This window comes from Hippoglossus hippoglossus, chromosome 17, assembly GCF_009819705.1.
Source record: "Hippoglossus hippoglossus isolate fHipHip1 chromosome 17, fHipHip1.pri, whole genome shotgun sequence".
Taxonomy (NCBI): Eukaryota; Metazoa; Chordata; class Actinopteri; order Pleuronectiformes; family Pleuronectidae; genus Hippoglossus; species Hippoglossus hippoglossus.
In genome coordinates this window covers 13749612-13776670 of record NC_047167.1, presented here as the reverse complement: position 1 = coordinate 13776670, position 27059 = coordinate 13749612, and the positions used below count along the sequence as shown (strand labels likewise).

The following is a 27059-nucleotide window of genomic DNA, read 5'->3' as shown; positions in this document are numbered from 1 at the left end:
ACCTAAAATACAATAGTCTTAGACACTATTACTCTAAATATAAACCTTGCTAATTCAAATAGCTTTTTTCTTAAACCCAAATATATTCAGTTTACAATAATATAAGACACAGAAAAGCTGGAATCGTTGGATTAATTTTCTGTCATTTGACAAGTTAAATGACTATTTTAGTTCCTTTTACCATGTTGGACATTTCCCATGTCCAACAATGCATTATATTTAGTAAGATATATTTTAAGAAAGAGGTTTAATAATAATAATAGTTGTCAAATCAAAAATGGAGTAAAACATCAGTTATCTCCGAAGTGTGGTGATGAAAGCTTATTAGTAGAAAATGCAAATATCCCAGAATCCCCACCAACCGTTATTTGCCTTAATATGACTCTTTATTAGCTCATATCCCATCTATGAAACTCATATCGTTTGGGGTCCAATAGAAAGGTGAGGGACAGAAATAGGTGAGGTCGCGCAGGCGCACAAGCGGCCCGAGGCTGACAGGAGGATGCTGAGCTGCATTCCCATCATTCTGTGAGGAGAGGAGGATCCCACAAGCGGAGGAGACGCGGAGCCACAAGAACACACTCACCTAAGGAACCATCCGAGTCGAGCTCTCTTATCTGCCACCATGTCAGCTGGAGGAGATTTGGGGAACCCCCTGAGGAAATTTAAACTGGTGTTTCTGGGCGAGCAGAGCGGTGAGTCAGGGGATCGGGGGTGGTTTTTGTTTTTGGGTGGTCCGTCCTCCTCTACAACGCCAAACATGCGCATCGTATATGTTTGCAGGCCATGCATGCGATCGAGTTGATTTCTGAAAGTTTCTGGGTGGATGCAGAGGAGGTGCAGGCCGGCTCCTGGCGCTCCCGACGCCCATGTTGTCGCTCCTGGCACAAGATGTGATTGGAGAAAATTTGATTAACCAAGGAAGGGGGGGAAAAAACCCAGCAAAGAATAAAAAAAAAAAAAAAAACGCAGGCACCTTCACTAGATTGCAGATGGATTAAATGCGACGCGATGATTCAAAAAATAAAAACCGTGCGTAAAATCCTTGAGGAATATGTCGCAAATTGTGATGTTTCGCATCATAGCAGGGCGATGTGGTGTTTTGATGGTGCTGCAGTGACCGACAAATACGCACAGCCTGTCTCCACATAACAGCTTTTTTCCACTTCCATCGCTTATTCCTGACACCAGCAATCCTTTATCACGTCTCACGCTGCAGTGTGTCGTGTTTTTATTCCAGCATTAGTGTTGTTTTTTTAGAGAGAAGATCATAAACAGTCCCCATGTGTCAGTACGGGACACACCCAAAGCTGCCGGGCGATGTCGGTAGCATCTCCAAACCACAGCCTGCACTTCGCTCCCATGAATAATCGAACAGGGGCTAAAAACGGGCTTTGACAGCGCCACAGCTCTGTTTGCTTTATATTCTATATAATCTGTATATTGTGGCTGGATGTGTCTGTGTGTGCGGTTCGGTGTGATGGCACATATTCGGAGGCGCTGATCGATAGTGGTTGAATACGTGTTCAGACGTCAGATATCCAGAGTGGCAGCACAGGGGCTGGTGTCTCAATAAAATACAGCAGAATAAACATGACCAGGCGTTAATGTGACAGCAGCTTCATTGAGGTTGTGTGTGTTACATTAAGGATGCTTCAATGTGTGTGTGTGTGTGTGTGTGTGTGTCGACTAAAAGCCTCCATGTGTGTTTGTGTGGCCTGTATGCTGCAATGTTTCTGTCCATGGTGCTGAATCGAGGCCTGGCCACTGCCCCACTGCTGGCTGGCTTCAAAACTATATACTGCTGCCTGCATATATGGAGGATCCTATATTAGGAGTGGTGCTGTACACACTCATCATCTAGACCTGATGTAAAATGGTGCTAAAGACGGTGCTGGGTGGGATGTAAATAAAAATGGAGCCGAGTATGGGCTCACCTTGATCCTCGGAGGAGGCCCCGTCTGGTTTTGACAGAACTGAATGTCTGAAATCTTCATGCGTTTTGTTTCCCTCTGGTCATTTTTACCTCCTTTACAGCTCATGTCCCTAGTCTTTTCCCAGTAACATCATTATCCTCACTATTAATTTGTTCCTTATTGGATTAATAGTAAGGGCCATTTATGGATCTTTTTTTGACATTGTAAAAATGTTTAGAGCTGCAGCTCCCAAGTCCTTTCATTATTGATGAGTCCCATGAATATTCTTGTGATTAAATCGATTGTTTCTGCCCCGTAGGATGTCTGAAAATGAAATGCCTGTGAGGTGACATCTTTAAATTGCTTGTTCTGTCAGGCGAACAGCGTAAAACCACCAAGATCTCACATATAAGAAAAGAAAACAGGAAAAATGCCCACATTCGAGAAGCTGGAACAAGGGGGATGTTTGGTATTCATGCTTTAGAAATGACGTTAATGATTCGTCGATTATCAAAACAGTTGCAGATTAAGTTAATTTAAATCCATATCTACATCTCTCTATATCCGAGATGCTATTTAATCACATGTTATCTTTTTGATTATTCTGTAGAATTTACTCAGGAAATTGTTTATCAATGTGTTTACACCCTTGACTAAAATAATAATCAACCTGTGTGTGCTCTGTTCTAGTGGGGAAAACATCTCTCATCACTAGATTCATGTACGACAGTTTCGACAACACGTATCAGGTAAGATTTGGACCAGATCCAGAATTTAAAATGTATTTAGAAGAATTGAATGCGTCATATGATGACATGTGTGGTTAATTACTTTATTTAAGAAGTGATGGTTCTTTGCATTTATCTTCTCTAAATATTTTATAAAGTGTAATGATTTGTATGTCCTCAAATATTTGAATAAAGGTAATTGAGTTGACTACTGACAGAACAGGTCTACATCATGTGAAGCTTTTTATATAATAATAATGATTAATGAGTAATGCTTCATTGATATGCAAATTATACGTCTATAATCTGGGTCCATGTAAAATTGTTCGTTTGCGTGTCCTAGTTTGAATGTCTGAGCAATATTAGACGACTAAAAAAGAAATGGAGATTACTCATTCTCTTGCCTTTCTCAGAAGTTAGGTAGATAAGTCTGAATGATTGAGCCCCAAAGGCAATGCAAATGAAATTAGTTTTTCAGTCTAATTTGATTTCAGAGCTTATTTGCTTCTTGTATTTTCCTTTTTATTTAACAACCTTCACTCTGCTGGGAACAGCAGAGGGGACAGGGAGACGTATCGCTCCTAAAGTCTGTTTTTTTACTGATGATGATTCTTTTCTCCCCCACAGGCGACCATTGGAATCGACTTCCTATCAAAGACGATGTACCTGGAGGACCGAACAGTAGGACGCCTTGATTGTCATTGAAAACTCACATGAAGTTACACATATATATACATGCAGATGGATCAATGTAGTTGTAGTTGTAGTCAGTCGACATGCTAAGTAAGAAATAGCCCAGTTTCCACCCTGTTTTGACTAATCCTTGATTTGATTTGCTTAATCACTGCTTTCTTCACACACTAACATGATTATCCTAAAGTTATTTCTGGTAGTAATAGCTAGAAATAACCTTTGGTGCTGCTTTGGCTTTTTCTAGTCCTAAGAAGTCAAAGCCTTTTCCATGGATCATCCAGGCTACTTTAGCTGGTATTAATACGTTCTCTTTGTCAGGATATTATGTTCTCCTCAGCCTGCACACAAGCTGATACTGGCTTATCCCTTTAGATGTGCACTTACAAGGCTTTGACATCTCTGTAGTATACACAGTATACGTAGTATGATGTTGAATCAGCTGCTGAAGGTGTGTGTTTCCTTGTGTGTGTGTGTGTGGATGCAGGTAAGGCTCCAACTGTGGGATACAGCTGGACAGGAACGTTTCAGGAGCCTCATCCCGAGCTACATACGAGACTCTACAGTAGCTGTGGTCGTCTATGACATCACAAGTGAGCAGAAACCTACCTGCCTTGTGTAAACATGCATTGTACTGTGATGTGTGTTTTAATCTGTTTATAATCGATCTAATATTTACAGAAATCTCTGTCTGTCTGTATGTGGAATGGTTATCTGGAGAGCCCTTCACCTTATCAGCGTCACACTCGGCATGTGTGTTGTTAAGGGCCCAATGAAGGGCAGTGTTGAATGTGGTGCGATTTGAACACGTGATACGTTCAATATTTCTGAACTCATAAGCGTGAGTGACGTCGATCACGATAACAACACGTTCACAACAACAAGTGCTTGTCCAGTTCAGTGTTCGAGCTTGACTGAACTTTGAATAAACAGGTAAACAGCTCCTTGTGCAGCAGCGGTGGTGCAGCTTCAGGGTTCCGTGGACTGAGTCCTGCAGCCGGTCGTTACTTGCTGCGGGTCCAATATGAATATGTCCAACTGAATATAAATTAAACGTCTGGTGTCCACAGATGTGAACTCCTTCCAGCAGACCTGCAAATGGATCGATGATGTCAGGACAGAGAGAGGAAGTGATGTCATCATCATGCTTGTCGGCAACAAAACAGATCTGGAAGAGAAGAGGTGAACGTGACACTTAGTTACAGTAAATGTACTCTTTGATGTGGAGATTTTTTAACCTGAGAAGAAAGTGTGTCGTTAAAAGCAACATGTCAGTCTTGAATAATTACCCTTCATCATCGTGATGCTGAGTCTGGCCTGATTTCTTTACTGCAGGCAAATCACGATTGAGGAAGGCGAGCAGAGAGCCAAAGAGCTGAACGTCATGTTCATCGAGACCAGTGCCAAAACAGGCTGCAATGTCAAACAGGTGACGCCGGCAGTTTCGCCATATTTCACAGCATTTTGGGCTTCAGTTGCTCTCTGATCCTCTGCTATCTCTCTGAGCGCCTCCAAGGTGACTGAGGCAACGTGGATTGATAAGTGTAAATATGCGTAACAGTGATTGGAGTGTGGACTGTGTGCACATTCAACCCCGGGGCCGACCGAGCAATGCAAGCTCCCCAAAACAGTGCTGGCATCTAACTAAATACATTTACTCAAGTAGTTGTACTTAAGTATTTATATACATATTTCTGCTCCACACTTCTGAGAAAAATATTGTACTTTATCCTCTGCTACATTTTTCTGACAGCTGTTATCTGAATTTGACATATAAAAGACTAGATGCATATATACAATACAATGCATGGATATAGATAAAACTACTTGACAAAATACAAGTTAAAATGAGACATTATTGCACCTGCAATAACAGTCATATCAAATATATAATGATATAACACTTTACATTTCTGCATTTATTACTTGTACTTGGATGTTCTTGTACTTGAAGTACATTTTGTACATACTTCAATTTAAGTAACACATTCAATGCAAGAGTGTGGAAGTAATGTACATAAAATGCTAAAACATACATTTTCACTTAAAATTAATAGAAATCAACCAACATCCCACAATAACGTAGTACAGAAACATTTTTTTTCTAAAATGCTGTTAATGCAGGACATGTTTATAAAAAAATCAAATGTCATTTTTAAACTTGTTGTCCTCTTGCTTGCTCTCTCTCTTTCTCTTCTTTCCTCTTCTCCTCCTCCTCCTCCTCCTCTTCCTTCCCACTAGCTGTTTCGTCGGGTTGCAGCAGCCCTACCTGGAATGGAAAGCTTGGACGATGCAAATCCTGAAGGCAGTATCCTTTACAGCTGCTGTGAGTCTGACGATGTGCTGAGAGCCAAACAGCTGATTTTTAATCTCTTAGTGGTGGCTGGCACTATTACAAACAGAACGGCCCAGCCTACTGTCTACTGAGGCACGGGCCATTAAATCTTTTTTTATGCTTAGTAGAGGAGAAACGCACCGCGCCAGGAAGACAGTGTGGATGCACAGGTGTAGCACCACGTTGTGGCTGTATAGGAAATGACATATTCTCTGGATGGGTGACGGAGGAGTGCGAGGGACTGACTGAAAAGAGAAATACTGATTCAATACATTTAAATTAATTCATGAAAAATAACTAATCTAAATCTGAATTTCTGACACCGATGATATTTCCCACTTGGTTAGAAGAATTACAAATAAGAATGCACCATCACTTACAGGTACATCAACGTTTTTGTACCTGGTGACTGCCTCCAATACGTAACCCAGTACAAGTAGCTAATATAGGCTGTGAATCTGACATTGTTTGTATTATGCTGTTCCTGTTCTTCTCAATCTGCCAATATTTCCTGCATGCAATATACCCATTTCATTTTCTCACCACCTGACTTTTCCTTAACCGGACAATTCCCAGTGATCGACATCAAGCTGGACAAACCGGCAGAGCCTAGCGTCCCCGAGGGCGGGTGCTCATGTTAATGTAGAGCTGCTATCGGACAGCTCCCTTCACACCATAGGCTTGTTGTGTTGCTTACTACTGGTTAGCTTCCAGTTGACTTCTCTAATTGGATATAGGATCCGGGCCTTGTATCTGATTGGACAAATCAAATGTTATCTCTCAGTCTTGTTCAGTTGTAAAATATTGTATACTTTGTCAATATGTAAGTGACTGGCGGAGAAAAGGGAAGAAAAAAAAAACATTGACATGAAAATGAACAAAATACAGTTTTGGAAAAACGGAAAAGGGAGAAAAATGGAACAACCGAGTTCTTTTCGCTGTTATGTTTTGTATTTTTTATATATAAAAGGGAAAGCACCAAAAATGATGCCTAAACATAGAAGGAGAAATAGTGGTGGCCGAACACGTCTGAATGTCTGCAGCACGCATGCACGCTGATCTGATCTTTGACCTTTGGCCTGCCCTCCAGGGTCTCTGCACTCTGGACGGAGGTTGACTATCTTAGAATGTTTTATAGCATCTCTCTATAGCATCTCATGACAAAAACGTATCTCATTTGATATTCCCACAAGAGTCAACTTCCAGTAGGTTCACCTAACAGTAGCTGTGAAAATGTGGCACTCTATCTCTCTATGGGTTTAACTTTTTTAGAACAAACTGTACCGTGGTTAAAAAAAAAAAAAGAAGTAATAAAAAGACAACTTACTATCACAACTCCCCCCCTCCCTCGAACCACTTCTCTCCTTCGCCTCCTTTCCCTCCCCTTGTCCCTTTGTCCCTTTATCTCTCCCTCCAGCCTCCCCATCCCTCCATCCTGGTAATACACATATAACGATCCACTGTAATGCACTGCACTGTATATAATAATGTAATATGTATGTTGTGAACGTCCCTCTGTAGAAGTGGTCCTTGTTCACCAGTATGAATAATGTAATAATGTTTAACGATTAATAAATTACAAATTAAAGGGCTTCACTCTCCTAACCATTAACATTTACCTGGTAGCAACATGGTCTGCTCTATTGAATGCTAGCTTGATGTTACATGTGGATAATACAGGGATTATATCCTTTTTATCATCTACTGAATGTGATTAAAGGGGTCAGGGTTTGGTACGATTGTATCAGGTTTATGTCTTTGTAATAAGACATTAATAGAAAATTGATTGAAAGAGCGGAATCTCAATCAAAAAAATGACATATTAGAGAAATATTACAAGTTAAATAGAAATAGAAAGAAAAGCCACGTGAAGGCTAAAACTGAGCAGCATCTAACAACTGATGAAAGCTTTAGTTAACACTTAAATATTACAACTTGCCTTTTCAAGCTACATTTTCCAGCTTTATTAAACTGAGAGTTATATTAATCTCATCAAGGAAGAGAAGATGAGTTGTTCCCAAACTATTGAAGTCCTAACTAGTGTAAGAATTCAAACTAATTGCAGATGGGTTTAAGTGATATACAAATAAGAGCAGAGCGGTGTTCAGGTATGTTTCTTATTTAAATGCTTATGCTCAAGAAATGGAGCTGACAAATGTCGAAAGACGAGTGCTACCAACCTTAGCTTGGTCGGGTTACTTTCATTCTATTTTCTTGCAAATGGCTCTTTGATTAGCAGAAGTTCCGTAACGAACCCCTTTATGAGGGAATATTGCAAAGTCATAATGATACTAATCTTGACTCCATGCAGTGAGTCAGTGTCTGAGAACCTGACAGTTCAGGGGAAGTTGCGATGGAAAGAACCTTTTAAGAAAAAAACTGTCACCAATGCATCAGGTGGCTTAGACGTAGCTCTCCTGATGAAAGAGGACAGGTATTCCCCTCAACTGATCGCACCTCATCTGATCCCCTGAGGGTTCAACAGGCGGACGGAGGCAGTTAGTGCTGTTGCTTGACAGATGAAGTCCACAGAGATGAGCAGTCGAGGAGGTGAAACATTCATTGTGGAGTATCTGGAAATCTCAGCCAGTCAGTAAACAGCGCTGTACTATACTGGTAATGTCATTTGTGTGGATATGAATGTGCTGGTACGCATGTAACGGGGAAAAAAAGACTATAAAACTATATTAAAAGCAGAAATGCAAGGTTACATGAGGTTACAAAAGGTTGTCTTGAACACAAAGAATTCAGCATATCCCACGAATGAAGACATCGTACAATGCTTCCTTCCCTGACTAGGACACACCCCTTTATAGCCAATCTACGACTTGTACGGTCTCTCAGGTCCGGGTCACTTTGCATCTCATTGACACACCAAGCAGATCATGTCCAGAGTGGAGGCTTTCAGGGACACGAACCTTCGCTCATTACTGAGGGAGTCGCGCACCGACATTGCCATGGCCGTGGACGACCCTTTCCCTCTTGTCTATGGTTTGGCAGACAAAAACATCATCACTGACCAAATGCTCAAGGTAAGGCATAGAAAAATGGAATTACCACCATTATACATTGGAAACATGAGAATTTGTATTGGTATATACGAGCGACAATATCCCAAATATCCCAGAAATATTTGACTTTCCTCACAGTATCTCTTTCTGTTTGTGTGGATCTGCAGGACACGTTAGAGAAGGAAAGTAGGGAGGGGATCCACAAGGCCATGTACTCGCTCCTGTCCTGGGTCCTGGAACAGAGAAGATCTACCATCCAGGCCTTCTGGAGAAATATGAGCAAGGACTACAACCTGGACAGCTACAGCAAGCTGCAGACACTGCTCTCTAACCTGCACTCCAGTACGTGGTGTTCAGGAAAGCTCACTAATGGAAATGCTTGGCATAAAAATGCTGCTGATATTCTTTTTTCTATCCGTGTTATTTGTTCCAAATTCTGTGAGCACAGAGGAACGGGGTTCTACCCATTATATAATTCATCAATAATATATTTCTGTGCATACTCTTATATTTAAATACATTTTCAGTTAAGTCGGTCATCGATAAATGGTATTTTCGTGAAGTAAGTAATGAACGTTTGATTCTTTAAATCTTGAAGGTTGTTGTGTTTTTTATACTGTTCCATTAGTCATGATTACTATCTCAATGTGGCACAGACGCAGTGAGGAAACAGCAGCTTTTAGGTCAGACAAGTTTAGTCTTTAATCTCCTTCATCTTCATCGCTGATTATATCTGACAGAACGAGACGCTGCAGGTTCCAGAGGTGAGAAGAGATCCCCGAGATGTGACAAAACTCCTCACGTGAAGAAGAGGAGCCATGACGATAGAGAGACCGGCTCCAGCAAGATTTCACACTATCATGCAAAGACAAGCGACGGTCCAGGTTATTTCCCATCCTACACCTGTCTCTCTATTCCAACAATATAACACTGCAGCCCATTGTACTTCCAGATTAGGACAAGGAGAGAAAAGAAGGAAAATCCTCAGGACGATTTGTCATTTCTGTTGGTCAATAAGAATGAATTTTAACATTCAGTAAAAATGAATCTTGTGTTTTTCTGATTTTTTTTCTCCAGGGGGTAAAGTAAAGTTATACAGAGTGAAGAATGAAGCTCCAGCACCTCAGCTAACATCTGGAAATAGTAATTACCTCCACCAAGAAAGTTATGTTTTCATCTTCATCGTTTGTGTTAGTTAGCAGGATTATGCAAAAACTACTCAACTGATTTTGGATCAGTGGGCGGATCCAGGAGTCTTTGTCACATTCTTTAACATAGCGATATAGGGCTTTTTTTGTTGTTGTTGACATTTTCATTAAATCAGTATAATTCCTGGATCTTTGTGTAAAAAATCTGGCATATTTAGGGGACTGATATTCATCAGTTTGTGCAATTTGGTGCAGATCCAAATAAAAAAAGGGATCTAGTGAATTAAGATGTCGTTTCACAAGGGAACTGTTGGACCTTGACGCTCTACTGAATGCCATTTTAGTTTAAAATTAAGTGTAGTCAAAGAAAATATATTTAGAAACATTTATTTCATGCTGCAGATACATGTAACCAAACTTGTGCCACAGGTGTGCAGGTTGTGTCCTCCTCAGTCCAGGGAGGAGTCACCCTCTCCTCCTCCTCTTCCTCCACTGAGCTGTCAGTCAGCCATGAAGCCAGAGAAAAGATCCACATCAAGCAGGTGTTTGGCTCGGACGGTAAGCCATGAGAGGAAAATCATTATTTCAATCTTTTCCAAATATTGATACAACTGTCTTGCATCATCGAGACAGCAATAATACACAATATACATTTGTGTGTTAAACAGCATCAAAAATAATTGACTACAATGACATTTTGTTCAACAGGGACCAGAAAGTGCATTAAAGAGGACACCAGTGCAGAGCTCAAGTTCAAGGCTGCTAAGAGCACATTTCACCACAAGGGGGGGACAACCACAGGCATGAAGGTAAAGGTGGTAAAGGGCCTCCCTCCACTCACCTGGCTTTTCATCTGTTTGCCTGATGTGTGTCTTGTATGTTCTGTGTGCGTGTGTCTTTAGGTTCATTACAATGACGATGAGTGTGCAGTGTGTAAGGACGGAGGGGAGCTGCTCTGTTGCGATGGTTGTCCTCGAGCGTTACATCTGACCTGCCTCGACCCTCCACTCACAACCATACCAAGGTTCAGATCCCTCAAATCTACCTGTGTCTTTTATTCAACATATCAGCATGTGGCTGTATTTTCAAAGATGCCTTTTTTTTTTCCTTGCTCTGAAAAAGTTGCATTGTTTTAATCTGCAGTGGCAGCTGGCAGTGTGAGCAGTGCCGTGGAGTGAAAAGAGAGAAAGACCAACTTACTTTACAAGTAAGGTCCTGACAGACAAATATTAGTTGACAAAGGCTGTAAGTAGGTATTTAGTCAAAGTATTTAGTCAAATAGCCCGGAGCTAAGAGTGTGTGGTGAGTAATGTCCCTCTGGTGCACTTTGGTTCAGAGTTCCAAGAAGTTGAAGGAATCTGAGGCGCTAAAGGAGATGTAAAGTTAAAAAGCCTAATATCTCATGGAAACTTTAATCATATCAACAGTAAAAACATGCCAACCTGTTTCAGGCCTACATAGGGGCAAGCACAAAATGGCCGTCCTTGGGCTGAGGTCGTTGTTCCGACTTTGGTGTGTTTGTGTGTTTTGAAGTCGGAATGTGGAGAAAACATGGTTGCTGTAAAGCAAATGTTTTGATTTATGTGTTTCGAGTGTTTAAAATACGCCTTGATACCTCTTTCCAATATTTGCATTTTATCGCAGGTCAAAGAAAAAGGATCAGTGACAAAAAGCTTCTATTTAGAGCTGATTGTAAAATGATACTAATCGATAAATAAAGTGTTGACATCAGTAACTCGGGGACTCGGGTATCAAAACTTTTGCCAACTTTCTGAACTGTTGTTCTGATTTGAGGCGGCGGTCACGAGAATGTTCCCAGGCGGGAACTGATATTTCTGGTTAGTCTGACGCAGGCAAAAAAACATTGATTACATGCACAACATCTCAGGGCATCTGAATATTAAGATACCCAATACATAGGGGGGAAAAACAGCAGTAAAAGGATCTGCTGCCTGAGTAAACAATAAAAGAAAAGGGAAGAAATCAAGTTCCCCTTTTAAACCTGGTTATTGTGCAGCTTTCAATGTTCGTATACGGAACGATTCCCGGAGCCTTTCTCTTTATATCGAGGCCTCTACAAAGTTTATGACTGATATCTTTAGTGTACTACATTTACCATGGTTAGCAGCTCCTCTTCCCTTTCCTCAGTTGTATTTACATAGCCCCAAATTACAAAGTTCCCATGACTTGACAATACACATTAATCTCTTTATTGGGGTTTAAGAAACAATAACACTCAGCATTTTCTAACACCGACCAATGTGTAAATATTTTGTATCTCAGGCTGTCGTGGCTCAGCCTCAGCAGACAAACACCAACACCAACACCTTCATAGACGCCTCCTTCTTCTCCTCCCTGTCGTCCTCCTCCCTCACAAGTGTCACAGCTTCTGTGAATGGACCCGCTGCCAGAAACCAGGTACAGACCTGATGATGGTCTGCTTGTTGCAGTCTTTATTTTACTTTCACGTTTTGTTCACAACTCATTCAGCATTTTGTAATTTCTGTCACAAAATAGTCTGGATGTATAAAAATGTGTTGTCCTCAGTGCTCAGGTCTGGACAGCGTGAGGGAGGTGTGTGGCCTGTGCCGTCTCGGAGGAGACCTGACTCAGTGCCTCCAGTGTTTGGGGCGTTTCCACGTGCACTGCCTCTTCTCAAAGTGAGACGTCCACTCATCTCTTATTTAAAAAGCTTTGAAAGAAATGACTCAAGATGGAGCAACTTTAGAGGATGACAGCAACAAATACTAATCCCAGCATCATTGTGCACGTCATAACCCTGTCGATTATTAAGGGCGTGTGCCGCAGCAGGGTATTCTACAATGTACATGTGTGAAAGCTGAAATCCATATAACGCTCTCTTCTACCACCATTTATCCTACCCTCTGTGTGGCATGTTTTGTTCTTTTATCCGTGATCAACTGTTAATCACAAACTCAAATCTCTTCCACACCGTGTGATCTACAAATTGAAATCATTGGACAGTATAAGTATATTATACGTATAATATTGCATGAAGAGCAGTAAAGTGAAGAGTAATCAGTTTAAGTTGCCATATGAAAGGGCCTTAAGCTCTTCCTCTGTAATCCTCCTGTGTGTTTGAAATTACATATTGATTGACAGTAACATTAGACACCACAGAGAACAGTCTGAGACACTCCCTGTGTGTGTGCGTGTGTGCTCCTGTAATTAAATCTTTGTGAGGACCAGTTTAAGCATAGACCTTACAGAGTGAGGACATTTTGACCGGTCCTCACTTTTTCAATGGGCTGTTTGAGGGTTAAGACTTGGTTTTAAGGGGTAAAATTAGGTTTAGGGTAAGGTTAGGGTAAGGGGCTAGCGAATACATTGTGTCAATGAGTGTCTTCACAAAGATAGAAGTACAAACGTTTGTATGTGTTCGCCAGAGGGAGATCCATCTGCTCGTCCTGCTCGTCCTGCTCCAGACCCTGGGGCAGCTCTGCAGAAAAAGAGGCTGAACCCAGAGGCTCACAGGTTGGTCTGCACATGTGTACACAAAGGGTGAGCTTGAAGAGTCTGGTGTCTGTGCAGAAAGTATATATAAACCTTCACTGCATCATCTGAACATGTCCGAGTGTAACCTGAGTAATCTCTCCTATCCCTGTGTGTGTGTGTGTGTGTGTGTGTGTGTGTGTGTGTGTGTGTGTGTGTGTCCAGCTCACCCCAGCGGTTCAAAACACACTCAGTCATGATCAGATCACCTCTGCCCCGGAGCCCATCCTCCATACGGCCGAACTGGACTCCATCCTGGGAGATGTGAGTAGGGGCTCGGTTACACATGGACGCAACACACGTAGACAAGATACGAATGTGATCATGCATGTCAGAGATGGCTGCTGCACTTCTTACCACCCGGAGCCCTGAGGACCGAACAATAAGTGGCAGGGGGTGCTGTCATGAAGTTGTTTTGTGTTGATCTGAAGCGTGTGTTGCGCAGATGTCAGACATTAAGTGTATTGCTGTTTTATGTAATGTAATAATGTGTGTTTCTTAGCCCCGATGAACTGACTCTTAAGACAAACCTTGAGGCTGGTAAAGATCCTTGCTGTATGATGTCATTGTTTTTAATGACATCACACACACATTAATCAAATGATGGATCTATGTGCTGGGACTGATCCTGCTGTCTCCGCCGCCCCCCCACTGATCTTTGTGTCTCAGCAGGGATCCATGGACGGCATCTTGCAGTGGGCTTTTCACAACATCTCCCGGCCTCTTCCAGACTCACAAGGGTGTTACCAGTGACAGGCGGACATGTGATCACACCTGCACCAATGAGCTCTCACCGTCTGAAGTTATATTGCAAATCAACATCGATGGAGCATAAAGAACTGATTTAAAATAAGGCTACACAAGGAAAATATCAAATTATTACTCCTTTTTTAAGCTCCAGATTTGTCAAGAGTAAGTACTAAGATATTTGTAACTGCAGTTATTATGTGTTTCACAGTGTTTTCCTCTGAGATAAACCATTGTGTCTTGGGATGTGTGATGAATGGTCGGATTAACCAGTTACAGGATGTTGACATTAAAGCCACTGAAACCAGCTCTGCCGAAATGACACTTAATTTATGGGACTGTATAAAATGTACACGCAGGTTTATTTAGGAATATGCAGCATTTATAAACTCAAGCACCTAACACTAGATTTTGACATGAGGTCCACCACAAAAGAAGAACTACCTCCGCCAAGGTCCTATACAGTCTCTCATTGAATGAGTTCCTGGAAAATCAGGGGAAATTAAGAAAAATGCCCCGTCTTGCATTATAAAATAAAGTGAATCCATACCAAAGTTTGACAGGTGCTTTCCTGACCCAAACCTCATCCTTCCACCAAGTTTTGTGGTAATCCGTCCAGTAGTTTTTTTGCGTAATCACACTTAAAGTACGATGTAGAAAATGTACTTAACATAATTTTATTAGGAATATTCACCTTGTCAGATATTGATAAACTGAAGCTTTTAAACTAGATTTTGACACAAGGGGCCACCACAAAACATGACTTCAAAATTAACGAGTAACAAAAAGCTTGATCTCATATTGTGGTAAAGTGATACCAGTATGTATTTAAACAAAAACCTGTGAACCTGTGAACCCGGAGCCTTGAAGGCCCCTGAAGATCTGTCTGTTTCACCTGGGTCATAATCCTTGATGTAACCCATTTATCTACTTTTTAGCTTAAACATCGTCTCGGAATAAAAGGACATTGCAAAAGCCGAGCAATATTTTTCTAACAATGAAATAAATACACTTTGAATTTGTCATTGCTCCACAAGTGTGACTGTGCATTTTTGGTTTTTCATCTTTGTTTTCATGTGAGTGAGACTGTGTGTATACTCAGGGAAGACAGTGTTGGAGAGGATAGAAGACTTAATCCCATATCAAACGCCTGAAGACAGACAAGAACAGTGTCTCACGACAGCAAATAAACACACACATGTACAGTGTTTGATAAAAAAAAGGACAATGCAAACCTCCACACGTGCACAAAGACAGTTTGTTTCTCTGTGCGGGTCTGCAGGAGAATTCACATTCACACGTTCCACCAGATGGTTTCAATACAATGAAGTATGCACACGGAGAAATGCCTCTGTTTAACAGGAATTCCTTGAAAACTATCACTGAGATGAGGAATGTTGTTTTTGTCATGGGATTCAAGAGTTTGAGCAGAGCTGCCAGAGGGATGGAGCTCAGCCAGGCAGTGTGCACATTTTTCTCCCCTCGGTATTTGGTTGCCATGGATCCCAGCTCCTACAGGCCCAAAACAGAGGGATGAGAAACATTCTGGTTCCAGTGTGTGTGTGTGTGTGTGTTTATATGTGGATGTGTGTATCTGTTTATTGACCAGTCCACTTCTTAATGATTGAGGAATCGTCCTGCATACTCGAGGGCTCTGTGTCCGTTCAATGAAACATGACCAGCCCCATCAGAGACAACAGTTTACTGTGCATCCTTAGAGAAGGAAAATCAAAGACAGTTTAACGCAATGAGATTAATGGAGCATTAACAGAGCAGGTGTACATAGCAGCAAGTGAGCACTGTTAATCTCCGTTCTGGCTGAGGGGGAAGATTTCTGCATAAAAAAGTCTGCTCACATTGTTTCCTCAACTGTGCAGGATCCTCGACTCCTGCATTACTCTTTCAATAACAGACCTTTCTTCTGTTTCTAGTTGCATACCACACAAGAGACCACATGGAAAAGATGATAAATTACTCCAAGATCCCACTCTGCTTTGACAAAAAAAGAAAGAAAGAAAAACAAACCACTTCTCACCACTAGGTGGCACAGATCTGTGAATGATGCAATTGTTAAGCATTGTATTGAAGCTTGAGTCTCAAGAAGTATTGCAAAAATAATAAGAGGAAATATAATTGGGAATTACCCAGATTGCATCAGAGCAAAAAAAGTGTCACAACTATTTCCCACACAAATACGTTGTGTGACAAGGCTGAGGAAAATGTGTTTGTGTGTAAATCATCTGGTGCTGGTAAAAGAGTTCAACATGTTTACTCTAGTACTACACTTGAGGGCAGTTTTAGGTACATGCACTTGAGTATTTCCATTTAAGCTACTTTATACATCTATGTCATTACATTGCAGATTAAAATGACATTATTTAGACAGTATAGAAATGACTTTAAAAATGATCAAGTTGGCATCGGCATGTGCGATCTAAATTTCTAGACTGTATATAAAGATGGACGACGCGTCTCCAGGGATGAAGCTAAAATACCCTGGATACAAACGCTGCCATCTTGTGCTTCTGGAGCCACAGTCTGTGCATTTGGGGGATGGAGCGATATTCTGCCAACGCACCTTCTCGACCAATCACGAATCAATCTCAGCTGTCAATCATGACGTTTCACCACGTTTTCATAGCAACAAATAATTAGAAAATGAAAAATGAACATACTTACACATCAGTGCGATAAGAACTAGCAAAAAAATGATTTAATGTGTACTTTGATTTTTCAGTTGGTTCCGTATTCATCAACATGCACTGTAGGAGGCAGAATTTACTGCAGCCAGCCACCAGGGGCCTATCAAGATGCTTTGGCTTCACTTTTAGGGAGCAGTCATGTTATCCATTTTTATATACAGTCTATATTCTTGACCTGTAAAGTTTCTGTTATTTAAATTTATTTTGAAAGGGTGAGTATCTCTAAGATAACAGTTTTTGGTCAGTGCATGAGAGTTACCAATAATAAAAGTAACACACTGTATATGTGTAGTTTTCTGTGTCAGTCAGTGATTGTGGAATCACAAGGTTAAATTCCTCAAACACTCACACACATCCTGTTCTGTTACGATTCTATTGGTCACATGCCTGGAATTCTTGGAAAAAATATGATAGGTGAAATTCCCACGCTTTGGGCATCCTCTCCTTTCTGGCACTTCATATCCATGGGGCAGTTCTCCACTTTGTCTTCCAGCTGGGCTTCTGATGGGCTGAGGGTTTCCAGAAGAGGTGAAGCCAGCATGACTTCCAGTCAGGACCACTCACTCTCTCTTCAGACTTTTGTTGCTGGCAGGAAATTGCGAGGGGCCCTGCATTGTTTGGGGAGACGTTCCAGAGCAGAAGGTTTTACTTCTTTTAACCGCTGAGTAATGACAGCACATGGCACTGACACAAAGATTGGACACTGTTTCCACCGATAAAGCAAGATTTTTATTTGTTTTTATTACAGGGATGATGCCCTGCTGAAGCTTTAATGGATAAAATCACATGTAGTTCTTGCACACCAGGCTGTCTAACTGGTTTTTAAACAGGTAGATTACAGGTGCAGTTGCATGTGGCACATACATGTACACAGACCCAGAGGAGAGATGGGCTGGGATGCAAAGCAATGACTGTTTACATTCATACAAGTACTGTACTTGTACAGTTGTACTTTACCTTAAGTATTCAAATATTATGGTACTTGATAATCATCAGATGGGAAATATTGCACACACCCACACACACACAAGTGTCAAGTTTGTAAGAGACACAATGTATGGAGGGGCCACTGTATCAAATACATGATGCATGTGCATAAGTATAAGTATAAGTAACTCTCAACTTCCGACAAGCAACGCTTTGCCCATTTTTATCCACTCTACTTACTGATTTTGTTTTAATACCTAAAGTGTATTTTGCTGATAATACTTAAGTGGCACTTTACTTGTTGCTTTTTCGCTAAATGCTCTTGATATTTATTTCATCACAACTCATAGGAGCCTCTACACCTGCCTGATAATCTGAGCAAAACTAAAGTATTAACAAAAGTTGACTGAATATGGCTTTTGAAGACAATATTTAAAGGTATTTGATAAGAATTTCCACAACAGCTCAGAGAGTGTAACCTCTGCCACTTTGATTTAGTGAGATGGTTCAGTTCCAACATTCCTGTGTTACATAAGAGAAGTCTGAGGTCAATAAAGTCTGAGATCATATTTGTGCTCCTGATCTCGCTGAAGTAGATCAGAACATACTGTTAGCTGGGGGTGCACACACACACACACACACACACACACACACACACACACACACACACACACACACACACACACACACACACACACACACACACACACACACACACACAACCTAACGTTAAAACATGTCTTCATGTTTTCAAATATAATGATTTAAATTATGGAGAATTGCTTTTTGTAGCCATAAGAAAGACAAGTCCCTGTGATGTGACTGTAAACAGCTTTAGGTCCCAACAACATGAGAAATACCTGGACCACACACACACACACACACACACACACACACACACACACACACACACACACACACACACACACACACACACACACACACACAGCTGTGTCGCAAGCTTTCTACCAAGAACCGTTGATTCTTTTCTCTCTCCTGACACCTCTGTAACTTGACACCGGGCTCAAGTCAAAAACAATGGTCACTTTGCTTCACACTGACTCACACAGCTGAGACGCAGCACACACACAGAGTAACCGCAGCACAATTTAATCTGACAAGCCAGTGGCGGCTGCCCAGCATCCAGCAATTTGTCTGGACATCTCCCTAATCTGAAGTGTTTTACAGCAGTTTATTAAACCTCAAGAAGTCACGGCCTGTGATTGCCTCTTGTCTTCGTCTTGCTCTCGCCGTTCGGAGTAATTTGGTCAGAGGACAAAAGTCTAAACGTCTGGTCGAGGAGAAGAAAACTCCTCTAACTCTCGCTGTTCCTCTGTGTGTCCCCAGAAGAGGCCGGATAATGATACGCTGGCAGGGCAGATTGCAGGGTTGCCATCCGTCTCGAACTGTAAACACAGCGGAGAAGGCTCATTAGGACATTCCAGAAAAGTCCTCAACTGGGAATTCTTGGAAGAGCTTCTCGCTGTTTGCATTCTTGCTTTGGGACAGCAGCGCTAACAGCGTCTCCTGTGATCACTGCCCTGTCCCCGGCGAGAATTATATGAGGGGGAATGAAAGCGAGCAGATGTTGAGCATTCCTCTGCACACAGGGAACTGCTCAGAGGTGACACCGGTTCAGCCAATTATTTCAGATGTTTTATGACCATTTGAGCTGTGCTATTTGTCCAGCTTTTTTATATAGAAATCAGATTTCCTCACATAGTTTCATAGGGTTTACAGAATTTCAGTGGCATATTCACATTATTGCTACTGCTACAAAGCATCTCCACTTCCTCTCGCTGTGCATAAATGAAGCTAAATTATTCTGGGTGCCACTATCTTAGGCATTTGAAGCCAACGTCTGCACAATAATGGTCGTGGAGTGGAGTTGCGGTATCTTGGTCCTGCCGGTACATGCACTCAATCAATTGCGAGTCTGTCTCAGCTGTTAAAAAATCAAATTAAAACCAAACTTATTACGCGATAAGGAACTACCCAAAATGACAGAAACATATTTGATAAAAACATTTTTGATGTGTACTTTGAAACTTAAGTTTGGTCCTCTCCCATCCACTAACATGGAGGAGGCAGGATTTATGACACGTATGGTGGAAGAGAAGCCACCCGGGGGCGATAATAAGGATTTGGCTTCAGTTTTATGGAGCTGTCATTTCATCTATCTTTATACAGCCTATGGTGGAGACCAAAACAGAGCTAAGAAGAGAGTAAATATTGAACAAACATGAATCAGGTCTCTAGAGATATGACTTCAAATGAAAGATATTGATGATCCGTAGCTGTTAAATGTATAAATTGGCAACTGTTTGCACTCATGTTATAAAAGCTTTATAAGGCGTTATGTACATTCACAGCTTACTGCACGTGAAAGAAATTAAAGGAAAATATAATTATATGATTTAGCTGACTGTTAAACAATGTAGGATTTTACATTGCAGAGGTGCATTTTCAAATCTGAATATGTTCAAGCAAACGTAGTGAACGTAATGTAACTGAAATGAGCCATGTCCCTAGTAAAGAGTAGATGAGATAACTCTGACGTGGATCATAACAATCTTATCCAGAGTCATTCTGAATGAAAGATAATCAGTTGTCACAGCTGCTCGGTTTAGTTTTACGATAGAGGGCTGAATGGAATCTTGACACTTTCACGACATCAGAACAAAGTTTGGTTCAGTTGTGTTCTGATGTCATTCAGGTGAAGATAAAGGATAATGTTTGGTCAAATGATTACACAGATCAGTGGCAGACATTAGGAACAATGAGATAATAGAGAGATATGTAATGATATTTAGTCAGCATCAAAAACATGCAACTGATTCTGTTTTCTACAAATATGAGCGACACAGCTGATCCACTGACAGCTTCATTTATCTGGGTCAATGCACAATGTGACTTTTCATGAACTTTAAAGTGATTCAAATGATTTTTTTTTTCAGTTTGTATAATTGGCCATTTGAATTAATTTCAGACAAGAATAGATATTCCCCCCTGGCTTTCTCCCCCCCTCCTTAAAAATAGACCGTCTGTGTATAATAAGACAATGACCTTCTTTAAGGCAACACAATAGAGTCTTTGTGTGTCGGTGCGGGCCTTGAGTTGCAACCGTTAACATATCTTGCAGCTGAATCATCACCACTTACTGGTAGTAACACCAAAATTGGAAGTCATCCGAAAGATAATGGATTTTTCCAGTTGACACTTTCATAAATTGTTTGACTTGCACAATAGACACACAACAAGCCAAGCAGAAAAACAAGCTGCCACAGAGGGAGTTAGCTATTCGAAAAGAAAACAACAATGCTGTGTCTTGTTAAAAGTAACATTTAAGGATGATATCTGCGTCCTGATCTAGAAATTGTGGCAACATTTTTTAATAAACGAAATTAAGTCCCAGTATTTTAAAAGAACAACTGATTGCATCATTTATCATCATCATCATCATCACCATCAATAATCATAATAATAAAAACCAGAAGCAACTTAAATGAAACTGAATTGAATGCCAATAGATTCTAAGCAACCATTTAAGTTCAGTTTATTTAAAGTTAAATTATTGATACTTGAACTCTGCAGTAAAATCAGCTCAGCTTGTTGTTTAACATCCATTGAGGTCAAAAACTGAAGTTGGTAAAACTCAGAATGTGTCTTCTTCACTACTACTTCAACACAGTATGAAAACAACACCTTCATAATTACTAAGATTGGTTAATAGATATAATATAATATGTAACAATTTGTCATTAAAAGGACTAGACCTATATATTTTGTTGACGTGTGAAATTACATTTTCCAAAATGTTTCCAACAATGTTCAAACCATCCCCAGTTTTATTCAAGGTATAACAGGATGTTTAATTTCCGTCGCCTTTTAATTGCGTCATATACGCTTTACCCATGTATTTACCTTTCTTTGCTATCACTTCTGTGCCAAATGACATATGATGAAGGAAAAACATACTGCTAGCCAGTTAGCCAGTTAGCCGTTTTTTTTTATATAGAGACCCCTAGTGGCCAAAGTTACATATGGTACTTTAAGTAACGAAATAACTACTATGGTTTTAAACTATTTTTACTTTAACAATTTTAACAGGGTTACAGGGGGAATATGCCGTTCTGTTGGCAATACATCAATAATCTTTAGTTTAAGTTTCATAACATGACATAATCACATTTATTGTGTAGTTTACTGTAGAGTAGAGGCTCAAATCATCCTCCAACCTCCACCTCTCATCACATTCCGGTCCTCTCCAGTCTACTATGTCCGTCACCTACCTGCTCACCCTCTCTTCTCAACCCTCACTGGACCCCCTATACACACACACCCCCACCACACCCCCGCACTCACCATCCCAGCCCACATTCCCCTCATTGCTTCTGGACCATGGAAAGCCCCTGGTTCCTTTTTCAGTGTCGTCGAGCTGGTACGCAGGCACAGGGCCCTCTCCCTCTGTCTCTCTCTTTCCACGGTGCCATCGGCCAAAGCCAGCCATCAGATCACATGCTATGTGCAGCCTCAGCAGCAGACGAGCACAGCTATTTGCTGGGGGAACACATGCTGGGGCCCCGAATGAATGACTGGCATTCTGGTGACCTCCCAGGATGCCAGCGGGCTGCTGGGTTGGAAGGCAGTTTTAGGACAGGGTGTCATGGCTTGTTGCTGTGTCATTCATCTTGGATAGGCATGTTGTCTCCGGGGCAGAACATTGCAAAACTTTTTCACACCTCTTAAGGGCAACTGGGATTGGTGTCTATAAAGGGCCTCGGGGCCGGACCTCAGACTAACGATGTTCAGTTTGGTTCAGTTTAACCCTGAAGATGGTGGTGATGAGGGAAAAAAGTTGTGTGATTCAAAACCACTTTTTCTATTCTCAGACACTGATACATGAAGCCCATTCGCTAAGGCCCACTATAAAACTGAAATATTAGTCACTCTACAAAGTGATCAAGCGTCTGGCCCTAGCAGACAGTGGCATGTAGTTTATGTTGTACAATTTTATGACTTGTATTCTGTCCTGACACTTGACCTGTCAGTTAACTTCAGAGAAGCTGCACATGTAGTTAATAGTCGACTCAAAGAGAGCTGAGAGAGAAGAGGCAGCAGAAACGAGGGGACGGGAAGAAAATGGAAAAGGGAACATCATTACAGTGACACTCAGCTATTTGCCCTCAGCGCTGTGTGAGTAATATGTCTGAGAGCACAGGCCAAGTATTCACAGTGTTTTGATACAAAAAGAAACAGTAAAGTTGCCACGGCGACATCAACATGTTAATCTCATGTGTTAAGGGTGCAACATGTAAGGGTTTTATTACCCAACAGCACAAAATTCCCATTAAATCTCCACCAAGGCACATTAGTCCCTTTATGAAACCACATATAAATTCACTAGATCCAAATTCTTATTTGGATCTGCACCAGATTGCACACACTCATAAATACCAGGCTCATAAACATGCCAGATTTGTTTAAATCAACATCTATTCAACATTCCCTGGGAGATTGGTGAAAAAAATAAATAAACTATATCTCGCATTGATAAAAAAAGTGGGAAGAAATCGTGGATCCTCCCCCTGATCCGGATCCGCACAACGTTTGTAACAGGTTCTATCCTGACTCATCCTTCCACTAATTTCCAGGAAACCTCTCCGGTAGTTTTTGCGTAATCCTGCTAACCAAGGCATCGATCATACTCATCATGTCCACATTTGTGTTTTGGCTCTGTATCAGTTTGAATCCCGGTTCACTCTAGCACGCATTGAAAACGCATATCACGTGACCGCTCACATACACTGTGCATGAGTGTGCCGCATTAAACAATGTGATGGCCTCAGGGACTCTGCCAGGGCTTGTGTGTGTTGTGTTGTTTGTTGTGTGTGTGTGTGTGTCCTGTCCGGTGTTGCAGGTTTGGGTGGAGCTGGAGGCCTTCTGAAGGCAGCTGGCCATTGCCTCTCAGATAGATCATAAAAGCTGCTCTCATCCTGGCTTTCAGATGAGAGATTTGAATTTAGATTTTTGTCTTATTACTTTGGTCTTTGTTTTTGTTGGTCTTGCATTTCGCTCCTGCCAGTCTTATTAGCTGAACTTGCTATTTTTGTTATCTTAGATTAAATGAAAATTATTTTTGTTAAATAAAATCTCTTTGTTTTGGTTAAAACATTGCGTGTCTTCCCTTATTTGCTATGGTCTCAGAGCCGTCAGCTGTTAGCAAAGACAACAGGGTCAGCAACACTTGTAATTGATTATTCACGTGCATTATATACTGGTAGCCGAGGCCAATGCTGGTTGTTTTCTTCCAGAAGGAGGGTCATGTGATAGGAGCCTAACAAATCAGCGAGGGCTACGTCGTGACTGAAAAAAACAAATCAGCAAGCGGTTGTGAGTGTCTACGTTTTTTTTGTTTCCAAACATCTCCGCTCGTCCAGACTAAATCGCAGCCCCAGAGTTTTCAAACTAAAACGGCGCCAACACCGTGTCCAAACTTCTCAGTTTTAGCAGCTCTACTATGGAGTAGTGTGGACGTCAGGCGTATCTGTAGCAGAGCTGATGCATTTTCAACAGAGGGACAAATGCAGACAAAAACACAACCTCTTTGGTGGAATTAGTTCACGGCTGGGTAGATTTCTGGCCGACTAATCTTTATTCTTTGTTTTAACATTTACAACAACTACCGCTGAGTAATAGATTGAGGGAGTGGGTCACCAGTATCACAGAACATTTTTGTAGTATCTGACATCCGGGATGTTATATCTGCTCTAATTAGCTTCCACCTCCCTGTGGTACGTGTCACTTCTGATTACTATTGACAAAGTTACAGGCGGCCGTATGTCGCACTAGTCAATGTAAAGGCCTTTCACACGCTGCCAACAGAGGTCAATAAAAGCATTGTACTGTTTAAGCTTCAGTTAACGGGAGCACATCAGTGCTTTTTCTTATGCTTTAGGCTTCCTGTCACTTTTGAATGCAGGGTAACAGGACTTCCGCACAGCAAAGGACAATACACCTCTCAGATATCATGACTGTGGAGAAAAATGTGGATTTTCCGGTTCTCCAGACAGGCGGGGCTGGGTGCATGTGGTCTCTTGTTGATGGTTCCCTTTTTGAGAACTGAAAACTGAACATCACAGTTGGGGTTAATTGAAGCGACAGCTGGACTTTAATCACGATTTTCATTTTGCTTCAACAACATCTACTACTATTTGGTGAGATGTTCTCAGTGGTATATTTTGATATATATATATAGTCAACTAAAAGTAATAGTTTTTTAAAAAAAAATCTTGATGAGAAGATTGACATCCCTCCATTCGTACGGCAACTAAGAGGCTACTGCAGCCTAGCTTAGTGTAAAGATCATAGACGGTGTGTCTCCATTTCCTCCCACTATCCAGAAATGGAGCTTAAATATCCTGGATGCGACTGCTGCCATCTTGGGCATTTGGAGTTGGCACAGTAGCGATCGAGGGATTGAGCCACAGTAGCAAGATCCTGTCGACTCACGTGGTCGACCAATCACGAGTCAGTCTCAGCTGTCAATCTTGAAGTTTCACTCTGTTTTAATAGCATCAAATAACCAATTAAAACCAATCATAAGTGTGATAAGAACTACCTATAATGACAGAAACCATCTTTGATAAAACTTTATTTGTTTCAAAGTTTTGCCAATTTGTCTTTAGTGTAAATACTAAGATAACAGGGGTTTTATATTTACTGTACAGACATCGGTGGTGTAAAGGTTCTCATCAAACTCTTTGTAAAGAAAGCAAATAACCCCACTTCCCAAAAATGTCAGGTTTCAGTCCACATCATAGTCACACAATAATAACTTTCATCTCCCATCAACCCAGATCCGACTGCCCCACACATCTGTTGTGTGATCTTCACACAGATTCATTGCTTGTGACTCACGTCTGAAGTCTGTTTCCGGCTAATGTTCGGAAATTCCCTTGAATGCTGCTCGACTTGCTGCAACATGCAGACTTTTTTCACACATCACTTTAAACACAAGTTATTTATTTGCTTTCACTCTCAATTCGGCTAGATCGTGACATAATTTCATCTGGAAACCAACCCTGGCATCAGGAGTGAATCTGTAGTGAAATGTGAATACATGGGAAGCCTGTCGTCAGTGTTTCCCTGAGAACAGGATATCACTTGAGAGCAGCGCACCTTGTCCTCTTCTATTGTGTATTGTGTGAACGAGGAAGCCATCCGTGGATGTGAGAGCCAAGGACAGGAATCCATCTCGCTCCTTCCAACACTATCAGTTACATTCCTGGCCAATCCCGCCGTATCACATGACCCCGTCTGCTATTCTATCTCGTTCTTTCCCACACGGACCAACACTGTAACACGCATCCTGTCACATCCAGTCACTTTAACTCTATCTCAAGACAGATACCATCATGGAGCTCCAGAGTCATTGAGAGATTTTAAAGAAAGAAAAGAACGATAGAAAATGCCAAACATCTTGTTGTTTTGTCTTCATGCTAACCACACGTCACATCTCTCCTCATATAATTACTTCCCAACTATTGTAAATCAAACAGCCTTCAGCAGATATGATGACAAGTCGTCTCCATATGATGATTAGGGTTAAACAAGTGTTTCCCTTGATGGACAGAAGAGTAACAACTCTGCTCAGCAGACAGTGCTCAGTTGAGAGGAGAAGAAGTGGAACGCTGTTTAAATTTACAAATATATATATATATATATATATATATATATATATATATATATATATATATATATATATATATATAGTTACTTTAAGGTGAGTCTAAATCTCTTTAGGCTTGTGACCCATTAAAATTCAACAATAGCCCATCTTCTTGTCATCAACTGCATTTGTTTTTGATATTTCTGAGGTCTGAAAATGTAAAATTACAAAGGAAGAAGAACAAGAGCTTAGAGAAGCCCCTTAGATTCATCTTGTGAGCCCTGGTAGTGGTCTCATGCTGCAGGTTGGGAACATAGACTGTCTATAAAGATGGACGACATGATGGCTCCCCAAAGTAAACCTCGATCGCCCCCCCCCCTGGTAGCTGGTTGCAGTATAGGTCATAAATCCTGCCTCCTCCATGTTAGTGGAGTCAAAAAGGTCAATGTACACGTGAAATAAATGTTTCTCACAGATGTTTAGGTCGTTCTTATGTAATTATTCTGATAAAAAAAAAAGTAATTTGATGATTCTTGATTGACAGCTGATACTGACTCACAATTTTCTGTCAGCAAGCCCATTGTATCATAATTCACTCCATACTGGAAGCATTTTCATTCATTTTAAATCATTACAGAAATTTGTACCGTTTAAGGGCTCCCCCTCTGTCA

General features: G+C 41.1%; 2 protein-coding genes across 2 annotated transcripts; both read left to right on the top strand.

Annotated features, from left to right (window-relative positions):
- Positions 1 to 492: 492 nt before the first annotated feature.
- rab6bb (RAB6B, member RAS oncogene family b) lies at positions 493 to 7287 on the top strand. The gene is made up of 8 exons (XM_034614057.1): positions 493 to 695; positions 2607 to 2665; positions 3272 to 3325; positions 3822 to 3927; positions 4405 to 4516; positions 4670 to 4763; positions 5576 to 5642; positions 6246 to 7287. The coding sequence occupies exons 1-8, from the start codon at positions 626 to 628 to the stop codon at positions 6308 to 6310; spliced, it is 627 nt and encodes a 208-aa protein (XP_034469948.1). The 5' UTR covers positions 493 to 625; the 3' UTR covers positions 6311 to 7287.
- Positions 7288 to 8554: 1267 nt separating this feature from the next.
- On the top strand, positions 8555 to 14396 carry aire (autoimmune regulator). The gene is made up of 13 exons (XM_034614056.1): positions 8555 to 8701; positions 8848 to 9022; positions 9421 to 9564; positions 9758 to 9823; positions 10258 to 10386; positions 10537 to 10637; positions 10731 to 10852; positions 10972 to 11035; positions 12112 to 12246; positions 12376 to 12488; positions 13236 to 13323; positions 13507 to 13605; positions 14011 to 14396. Exons 1-13 carry the CDS (start codon positions 8555 to 8557, stop codon positions 14092 to 14094), a joined length of 1467 nt encoding a protein of 488 aa, XP_034469947.1. The 3' UTR covers positions 14095 to 14396.
- The last annotated feature ends 12663 nt before the right edge of the window (positions 14397 to 27059 follow it).